General features: G+C 41.1%; 1 protein-coding gene across 1 annotated transcript; it reads right to left on the bottom strand.

The window, feature by feature from the left end:
- Positions 1-765: 765 nt before the first annotated feature.
- LOC104418619 (salicylic acid-binding protein 2) lies at positions 766-10778 on the bottom strand. The gene is made up of 4 exons (XM_039301608.1): positions 10709-10778; positions 10161-10570; positions 9822-9959; positions 766-1227 (listed from the first exon to the last, which is right to left on the bottom strand). Exons 1-4 carry the CDS (start codon positions 10758-10760, stop codon positions 940-942), a joined length of 888 nt encoding a protein of 295 aa, XP_039157542.1. The 5' UTR covers positions 10761-10778; the 3' UTR covers positions 766-939.
- Positions 10779-11051: the final 273 nt, after the last annotated feature.

Raw genomic sequence — 11051 nt, 5'->3', positions numbered from 1 at the left:
GATGGCGGTTTTTGTAATTTGGGGGGGGGGGGAGGGCGGGCACTTCTTTTTGTTAGAAAAAGTAATTTCAAAAAATTAAAATACTGAATATTAAATAATAATAATAAATTTAATCGTTATAGAATATAATAATTTTATATAAATAAATTGATTCTAATTTTTTGTTAGTTGTTTTCATTAATAATTTTTATTAAAATTACAAACATGTTTTCAAATATAAGTACGCATTAACTATAGATATATCTTTCGAATTTCCTATAAATAAATTTATTAATATTATTAGTGTAAATTTATTATAAACTCTTTATTATTTATTTATTTATAAATTTGAATCAAATTAATTAAAAATAAAATATTTATTTAATATATAACGTGCCTTAATATGTCGAAATTATTTATTTTTGAAAAATAATGTATCAATGTATCATGTCATGTCACGTATCGGTGCTAGTTAGCCGCTGAGTATGATTGAGGCTAAAAACCTAGACTTGGAACTGAAAATGTGATGTTTGCACATTTTCCTTTTCCTTTCGTCCACTACTCTGCAGCAGTTTACGTAACGATTTGACTGCTGAGTACGCGTTGAGGCTAAAAAACCTAGACAACCCATGCGTTGAGTGATTCTAACCCAAAAAAAGAAAAAAAGGACCGTTCACATTCTAACCCAAAAAAAGATAAAAAAAAGGACAGTTCACATTCTAACCCAAAAAAAGAAAAAAAGGACAGTTCACGTGACGAATTGACTGCTGAGTGCGACGCTGGGGCTAAAAAAACGACAATTCATTCGTCGGCATTGAATTGGTTGGGTCGGACTGTTGCTGGATTTGGATTACACCGACGCGACAACTGAAAAGGAATTACAAACCAAACTCAAGAATCCGACAAATGAAATTGCAAACCATCGAGAAGAACCAAAGCCCCCTAATGCCGTGGCAAATGTTAGGCACGTTCGTATTTGGCCCCAATCTCCAACAGACAATCACAGATCTCCTGCGGCTTCGAGAGCATGGCCATGTGATCCGCCCCGTCCACCTCCACGACGTGGTGCGCCCCGCCGCTTGCGATCATCCACCTTTGGAACTCTGCGGGTATTCCCAGATCTTGTTTGCACACCACATAGACCCGGGTCGTGGACCCGTACCCTTCGCGGGTGAAGTTGCTTGACGTGGTCAGGTCTTCCAAGAACAACGAACCCGGCCTCACCAAGATCTTACCAAGCTCCAGATCCTTCGAAAATGTGACATTTCCATGAAAAAATGCTAACAATGTTCTAAGCACAAATTATACCAGCTTATCAAGCAATTTCCTTTTTATGCTTTGGCCCACCCACGTAGGTGTAGGTGTAGTTGGGCACAAAATATCGCGTTAGGTCGTGGGAAGATCCAACCAAGCCTGGCCATCAATCAAGTTTACATGTGATGTATTGGTGTTTTCTACAAACATACGATGTTCTTCATTTCAGACTATATAATGTAAAAGGACCACATAGGCTGAAATCTTCTTCACATAGGAATGTAAATTTTGGGCTTTCTGATAGATTTATGAGATGGGCCTGAGTTGGCCCATCCGCTCAAATTGGGCCCAAAGGGCCCGGCCCACGGGAATAGGGCCCGTGGAGGGGGAGAGGTATAAAAGGGAGGAGAGAGAGAGAGAGAAGACAACGTTTGACAATTCAACGTACGTCTTCTCCCGCGCGTTCTCTCTTCCTCCAAAAGGAACAGTAAGTTCAAGGCACTGTTTTCTCTCCTTCAAGTCATCATCAGATCGAACGGGGCCGCAATTTCTTCCTCTTCTTCGCATTGGTGTTTAATCTCGTGGCTAACAAGGTACGCTCGAATCCGTGGTGTCTTTACGACGGTGATGCGTGTTTTCCTTCGTCTTCCGTATTGATTTAGGGTTCGATTCGGTGTCGAATCCGGTTTTTGGGGATCGCAATTCACAACATTGGTATCGTGAGCCCGTTTCACGTTTTTCCCAATCAATTCGATGTTTTTGATTGATTTTTCGCGAAATCCCTTCGCCGTACGGACGGGCGACAAATCCCGACACCCGAGCGCTCTTCGGCCATTTTTACATGTTTTCGTATGTCAAAATCAAAATCTGATGGCACAGGGAGAAAGGGGGCGTCGAGACGAGTCCGGCGGTATGTCGAGCGCCGCCGCGCGACGCCGCACGCGCCCACACGCGCGGCCGGAAGGCGATGCGCGTGGGCGCGACGCGCCCGGGAGGCGCTGGTTGCCCCAGCGCGTGGGCAGGCACACGCGCCGGTGGCGAACCGGGCGGCGCGCCGCCGGCGACGAACCGCACACGCCAGCCCACCGACCGACGCGTGCCGACGCATGACGTCACCCAACGGCCAAGAATCGCCGGGCCGACGTCATAGATGACGCGCCGATGACGTCGGGCCGGCGGCGACTCCGACCCGCGACCCGACCCGACCCGACCTGGCCGACGAAGGCACGCGCCCGGACGTGTTCTCGACGCCCGCGTGACGTCATTCCCCGCACGCGCGAGGCACGTGTGGTCGGTCCGTGCGAGCGGTCCGACCAGCCCGTCCGGTCCGACCGGTTCGACCGTTGCGACCGGTCCGACCGGTCCGACCCGCTCGACCGTTGACCCGTTGACCGACGACCGTTGACCGTTGACTGGACCGTTGACCGTTGACCGTCCGTTGACTTTGACCGTTGACCCGAAAAAAAAAAAAAAAAAAAAAAGGGAATTTGTTTCTTTTTCAATTATGCCTGTGGGGTTGTAGGTAATCCATTTTTTATTCTGCATTTGTTGCATGAATCATGGAAATTTATGTATTTTCCATTTTGTTTATTATGGATTATAAGTGATCCATTTTAGTTCCGCATTTGTCGTAAACTATGATGCGTAATGCACGGATACCGCAACCCGAGAACGGACGAAGGAAGAGCTAGACTGAAAAGGCTGATAAAAGAGTTAGCTGATTTTCGGTGGCTTGATGGTGATTTAGTATCACATATGGTCAAGGTCAAATCAATGATGATAATGAAATCATCAATAATGGTTATCTTATGCCGGATTTTGAGAAGGTGCTTTGCTTTGAACACTCTTCCACCTGAATGGCAAGCAGTGTTAGATCGGCTATGGGAGGTCAACGTGGTCCCGGGTTATAGAAGGCTGGTGGAAGCTTTTGTAAGAGAGTAGATTATAGATTGAGTTGGCCAAAACTTCAACCCTTAGATTGTGCTCTACGTGGCGCAGAGTGAATGCGCCTTGGTGGCGACATGAAAACTCTCCAAAAGTTTTTCCATGGTTGGCAAATGTACCTTCAGTTTTCTCAGATGTTTTGACTGATAGATTAGAAGGGACATTCCCTAATTATTTCTTAGATTAATTATGAGATGTTTTATGGATGTAAATATCTCTTTCCAAGTTGATATTTTTCTTTGTATATATTGCTCAAAGTAATGTATAGTTGTATTATGTGAAAGCACCGTTATTATATTGAATGTTAGATAATATTTGCTTTCTTCTATCATTGTTATTGTAAGTAGTTAGTCAGGTAGTTATAGAAGTTTTTGTAACTTCATAGAATTGATTTTGCATATGACAATCATATTAATGATAGTTTTAAGTTAGGATTTTTGGAGGATGATTGGAAACGTAGTGACCTTTTGATTCTGAAGTCTTACTTAAAATTATTCATTAATATGATGGGTCTATATAAATAGGGATGCATAAATGATAGGCATTAATTATTCGTGCATGTATGTCCGATGTGTCAGACGATGATTTCAGCAACTAAGAACGTGATTGCCGATATGAACGGCAACTATTGTGAAATATTGAATATGGAGATTCAATATGTGCTGGAAAAGCAAGAAGTACTAGAAGCTCTTGACCATATTATGGAAGATCTTGAGGGTGTCATGCACCACCTTGAGCTAACAGAGGACCGCCTAACGGCATTTGAGCTGAGAATAGATATTTGCAATGCTGGTTCTAGCTCATAAAGGGTTTTGAGCTCTAAGCGCAAGCGTATTGATTCGTTCAATATGTGGGAATGCAAAGGATCAAGTCCTTATTGTAAGAAATCAAGAATTAACCAACAAGAGAGAGGAAAGCGTCCTCAAGTGAATAAAATGTCAAGGGTGTGATGTTACAATTGTGACAAGAGAGGTCACTATGCTCGCGACCGTCGTGAGCCAAAGAAGCTATACACCTCTTGTACATTTGAGAACTTTGCTTATGTGTCAAGTTCTGCATTATAGGCTGAATCCAATCCTTTGTGGAATGTAGATTCATGAGCGACAGATCATGTAGCAAAGGATAGAGGATCTTTGTGGAATTCCGACGAATACCAACTGGAACTTAAGTGTATCTATGTAGGAAATAACTCCAGAGATGAAGTTAAAGGAATTGGCACCGGCCAATTGAATATGCGTGGTGGACGCACCTTATTCCTACACGATGTTCTATATGCTCCTGAGATTCGTCGAAATTTAAATGTCTGTTTTGATGTTGGTTAAGCTTGGTTTTAGAATGAACTTCCATAATAAAGGTGTAGATTTGTATTTAGGTACAAACTACTATGGTTGTGGTCACTTTCTAAATGGTTTTATTGTACTAAATGTTGACTGTGATGATGTCAATACGTTATTCCCTTGTTTCACGTCTTCTATTTTATATGATAATGATGTGAATATAGTGGCATGCTAGACTTGGTCATATGGGCCAACAACATATGAAAAGACTAGCCAAAAATGGCTTATTGGGCAACATTGAAAAAAGCGATTTGCCCATATGTAAGCATTGCCTAGAAGGGAAAATGACAAGGAGACCATTTGGAAAAGATAAAAGAGCTGAATTTCCTCGGCATTTAATCCATTTGGACATCTGTGGTTCAATAAATGTGAGAGGAAGGCAAGGGGCTGTTTGTTTCATCACTTTTATGGATGATTCTACTTGATTCGGATGTGTCTATTTGATTTCTCATAAATCTGAAGCATGTTGTTTCAAAAGGTTCATGAACCTGATTGAAAATCAATTAGACAAGAAAATAAAAGTATTTAGATCCGATCAAGGTTGAGAATATTTATCTGATAAGTTCAGAAAATTATGTGATGAAAAGGAATAGAAAGATAGTTGTCTATTCCGTATACTCCTCAACAAAATGGTGTTGCAGAGAGAAGAAACAGAACCTTACTGGAATGGTTAGGTCCATGAAGGCGCATGCTAACTTACCCATCACTTTTTGGAGTGATGTGCTGTTAACCGCTGCCTAAATACTTAACCGGGTGCCTTCCAAATCAGTTAGTTTCACTCCATATGAGTTATGGATATGTAGAAAACCGGACTTAAGTTTACTTAAGCCATGGGGTTATGCTGTCTATACTCATATGTCCTCTCACAAGTTTGGGAAATTGAGTCCCATATAAAAGTAGAGTATTTTAATGAGATACCCCGAACACTCAAAAGGGTATGTGTTCGTAAGTGAGCAGGAAAGTGGGAGAATAACTGAATTTGAATCACGTGATGTCACATTCTTAGTGGATGAATTTCCTAAGAAGGGCGAAATAGGGAAGATTACTTCCTATTTGAAACCTTGGATTAAGATTATGATATTAATGGAGTTCATCCAAGTGGGAGTAATATAAGATGTGATGAATTGAATTCAACACATTCTCAATTGCAACCACCGATGTGACGACATTATCATTACCTAATCCAAGTGGGAGCATAATGGGGAATGATGTGCTAAGTGTACAATCTCCCATACGGTGAACAAGTCACTAAAGTATTCCCCGTCGATGTTTTGACATTGAAAGGGAAACTTCTATGGTTGCTCCACAAGATGAGGATGAGCCAAGAAATATTAATGAAGCTCTAAATTGCCCTAGTAAGGAGAAATGGATTTATGCAATGAAAGAGGAAAATGGAGTCAATGTAATCAAACCAAGTCTGGGAATTGGTTGATCTGCCAAAAGGACGCAGAGCTATTGGGAACAAATGGGTTCTCAAAATAAAGCAAAAGGTTGATGGCTCAATAGAAAGGCATAAGGCTCGCCTTGTGGCGAAGGGGTATAATCAACAGGAAGGAATTGATTATGAAGATACGTTTTCTCCTGTATTGAGATTTACCTTGATTCGCATAATTCTGGCAATAGTGTTTGGTATGGATCTTGAGTTACGTCAAATGGATGTAAAGACTGCTTTCCTCAATGGAGACTTAGAGGATGAAATATATATGGAACAACCTGTTGGTTTCATAGTGAAAGGCCAAGAAGAAAAGGTATGTCGACTTTGGGGTCGATATATGGCCTTAAACAAATAAGCCAAGACAATGATATATACGTTTTCATAATGCCATAATGGCATATGACTTTACAATGATAGATGAGGATCATTGTGTATATATCAAAAGGTCCAAGGATCAATTTGTGATCATATCATTATATGTTGATGATATACTAATTGCCGAAGCAATATGGAGCTAGTCAATACCGTCAAAAGTTGGTTGTCTTCCAAATTTTGAATTGAATGATATGGGACTCGTAAACCCATTGACGCTCCTATTGCAAAAGGTGAAGGATTGAGCCATAGACTCGTGTCCAAGGACTCCACAAGAGAAGGAACAAATGAAACATGTTCCTTATGCTAGTGCCGTTAGAAGCTTGTTGTACGCTATGATGTGTACAAGACCTGACGTATGTTTTGTAGTTGGAATGGTGAGTAGTTACCAATCCAATCCAGGTCAAGCACATTAATAAGCCGTTAAGAGAATACTGAGGTATCTAAAGGGGACTGCTGATTATACGCCGAGTTATTATGGAAAAGGATCTGCGACTCTAAGGCTATTCTGGTGTTGATTGGGGAGGAGATTTAAATGAAAGGAAATCTACCTCTAGGTTTGTTTACTTACCGAATAATGGCACCGTGTGTTAGAGCAGTAAGAAACAAAAGTATATAGCCTTGTCCACGATGGAATTGAATTGTGGCATTATCAAAGAGCAAGATAAGAAGATGTTTGGCTTAAGGGATTTTTTTGGATCATTTAGGTGTTATTGGAAGTGCTGCAGATTCATTGTTGGTTAACTGTGATAGCCAAGCAGCAAAAGTGTACACCAAAGATCCAAAATATCATGGCAAGACCGAACATATAGATACCAAGTAGAATCTTGTCAAGGATATGGTTGCACGAAAAGATGTGAACTTAGAGTACATACTACGCATGGAATGGTAGCAAATCCTATGACAAAGCCAATACCTAGAGATGTGTTTTGTGGCCATGTGAAATCTCTAGGATTGCGTAGAGGATGATGTACTGAATATTGTAATTTCCCAAGAGTTCACATTTGATGAATTTGTGTTTTCATCATTAATGCCTATGAATCTTTGTTTGATCTTTTATGCATCTTAATGCTCAGTGCATTACTTTAAGTTAGAAGAAGTATGTCGGACAGATGAGATTAGCCCACTCACACGGTAATTGCCTCTATTTACCGTGTGATAAATAGAGATGAGACTGTTTTTAAGCTTATTATCCAGGTGATAATTGAGAGCTCAAGCTTAAAACACGTATGTCGCCTTAACTGGATGTTAAGATGAGGACATAATACTTACTATGTCCGAGAGTAAAATACTCCACATATTTTACTTTATCTCTATGATGCCGATGTGAGTTCCGATGAATTTAGTGAATGAGTAGATACGTGAACTCAAGTTAGACATTGGGTATGTCTAAACTATCATCTGTACGGTATTGAAAGGTGTAGACATACGCTCCATGGGAAAGGAGTTAATACCGTAATACGTATTTCATACTACGTATGCATGAGACGACCAATAAGAGTGGCAAAAGTTTGATCTCAACTTTTTATGTCGTGTGAGACTCTTTGAGGAAGAGAGTTCCTCAACTTCTTAGTCCCCTCATGACTCTTACTTATTCTCAAGATTTCTATTTAGTGTTTGCTATCTTAGGATGTTGCCAATGATCATGAGTTTGATTCGATCTAATGGGGCATTTCTAGAAAAGCAAGCTGGACTGAAATTGAGAGTTTGAAGGAAAGAGGAAGATCGATTTTGGAGAATCACATTGTAGTTTTGTATTCACCGGTTAACCAATTATGACTGTCTTTGTGATAATGATAATTGTGAATACAATAAATATATCATTGTTTAAAAGAGATCAAGAGAGATAAAATGTGATCGATCGATCTAGGGTACGCATACTAAATCTACTCAGAAGTGATGCCCATTATGAGCCGCTATGTATTCCTAATGATGTATGGCAACGAGCTCAAAGTATGCTGGTCGCACGGATTATTCACCGGGGTATGAATGTTGAAGAGAGGTAAAGAGGATTATGTTCGACCCACCATGTTAAGAGAAAGTCTATGATGGATTTTTCTCAAATGAGGCTAAGTAGGGGTTGTCCGCCCATGTTGGTTTTGTACCACCATGTGCGAGTGGGAGATGATAGATTTATGAGATGGGCCCGAGTTGGCCCATCCGCTCAAATTGGGCCCAAAGGCCCGGCCCACGGGAATAGGGCCCGTGGAGGGGAGAGGTATAAAAGGGAGGAGAGAGAGAGAGAAAGACAACGTTTGACAATTCAACGTACGTCTTCTCCCGCGCGTTCTCTCTTCCTCCAAAAGGAACAAAAGTAAGTTCAAGGCACTTTGTTTTCTCCTTCAAGTCATCATCGATCGAACGGGGCCAGAATTTCTTCCTCTTCTTCGGCATTGGTGTTTAATCTCAGCTAACAAGGTACGCTCGAATCCGTGGTGTGCTTTACGATCGGTGATGCGTGTTTTTCCCGGGCTTCGTCTTCCACATTGATTTAGGGGTTCGATTCGGTGTCGAATCCGGTTTTTGGGGATCAGTAATTCCCAACACTTTCTTTTTGGGTGTTCGGTTTTTTCCACTTCTACTGTGGTCATGTTTGTAATAGAGACAGAAGTAGGATGGGTATGGAATAGTTAATATTGAACCCGTCTCATTAACTTAACGTTTTTTTTATCAAACCCGTTCCAAGCTTATTAAGGGTTTTGATATAGTATCCTAAACACACCTCACTAAGGTAGTTACGTTCTTGTAAGGTATTGGCAACTCGCAACAACACTTTATAAAAATCATATTGTTAAATATCTTCACAACTTATGAATTGTAAATCTTCAATTAGGATTCTATAAGGACCATATGGACAATTGAAAGAATGTAGAATTGACAATCATAAAAATCTAAGGTTATAATATTACTAAAGAGTTATGTGTGAAATGGTGGTTATCATTCTAATAGTCTTAGTATTCTCGAATTTATCGTGAAGCAACCCGATCCCCCTTTTATAGCCTGGAAATGGATGAGGGAGCTTGAGGGTTTTATCAGAGTAAGGGCAACTTAAAAAGTGCAAGAAAACCGTTATGAATTCTAACGAAGATAATAATTATGTGTATTTACTAAATCACCTAAGATATATAAAGGAAACAAATGACCTTTTAATCGTTACACGTATCAAGTATGGGCATTGGATTTCCCAACCACAAAATTCTTAACCAATCTCAAGTCCTATAGGACGAGTTCATACCTAATTTCTAATCTCAAATGGATAAAACTCACAAAATGACGAGATCATATCAAAAAGAATATTAGACTGTAATGAAATGATCCGGCTAGGTTCATCCATTGCTACCCTCAAGAAAAGGACACGAAAAAGTGGTATTTACGGTAGTCATTTGCTATTCAAGGTAATGTCATCTCAAGCTTTTGGAGTAAATTGAGTTGAAGTCAAACCATTTAAAGCGTGAGGAGATTTGCTTCGTTGATGCCAATGGACGGAAGTGAAAACGTACCTCAAGAGGAGACAACTGGTAGAGCTTGGATGACAAGAAGTCGGGGCCGAAGAACATGGACGTCAAGGGTTTGTCAGGCTTTCCGATGGGCGTGAAAGAAGTGTCTAACCATGCTCCCTCCAGAGCCCTCGCGCAGTACTTCCATCGCAAGGGACAAAATTCATTAAAAATGAGCTCATGCATGTAGGGTTAGAGACATATATGAGTTGATTATTTAGATGAATTCCAACTGAAACAGAGTAAAATCTCCAAAATCGAAAGGGCAAAGGTCCACTTTAACCAAAAGCAAGAAAGACGACTTCATTTTGAGAATCTAACGCGCGTTCAGCAGAGATTTACCTCTTCCAGCACGTATGACGGCCTATGTGCGGTGTCTGGCATGAAAGCCGCCAGGAAAACAGCTACCGATATCTTGTCTGGGAACCTGTCGGCAGCGAGAGCCAAGTTCAAGCCGCCCAAGCTGTGGCCGACGAGGATTGCCCTCTCGTGCGCCCCGAGTGAGGCCAGGAGCTCCAGCAGTGGCTCGGTGTACTCGCGGAACGTGAGGACATCGTGTATGGACTTTGTGTTGGTGCCAGAGGCAGCGAGGTCGAGCGCTGTGACGCGGTGGCCGGCTGACTCGAGCCGATGCTTGAGCTTGTACCAGCTCCACGCGCCGTGGCAGGCGCCATGTACGAGTACGAAATGGTAGTTTTTCATGCTTTCGGCTCCCCACAGCAAGACCACTGGGTTTGCTTTGTTAGTGTCTTCTGTGATTGTATTTAAATGATGATTGGTGCTTAGGAGGAGAAGGATGAATTGACATTGATGCCAATAAAAATTCTGATGAAAATTAATATAAATGCAGAACCTTCCTTGATCGATCATACTGTGGAAAATTGTCCTACCTGCTTTTCCTTTTGTCGCTCTTGAAAATTTATTGCTGGACTCCGGTGGCATTGAGACGTGTTTTGACTGTTCTCGCGAACTTCCATTTCAACGTTGAAAGTTCACAAAGGTATTATTCTAAAAAGTGAAAGCAGCAACTGAAGTTTAACACGCTAACGTTTATTTTGGGAGTGTGATAGATTTATTGTTCAAATTTCAGTATCTTTCACCTAGCGTATTTTTAAAGGTCACGCTTGCCATAGCCACTGCGTGTAGACAAAGAGATTTATATTTTTCAAGGAAGATGAATTAGTCAGATCAAAAAGAAAAGTTTCTGCTGAGACGTACGTGAGTGTAGAACTA

This window comes from Eucalyptus grandis, chromosome 9, assembly GCF_016545825.1.
Source record: "Eucalyptus grandis isolate ANBG69807.140 chromosome 9, ASM1654582v1, whole genome shotgun sequence".
NCBI lineage: Eukaryota > Viridiplantae > Streptophyta > Magnoliopsida > Myrtales > Myrtaceae > Eucalyptus > Eucalyptus grandis.
The sequence above is the reverse complement of the archived record's forward strand: the minus strand, read 5'-3'. Positions and strand labels throughout refer to the sequence as shown.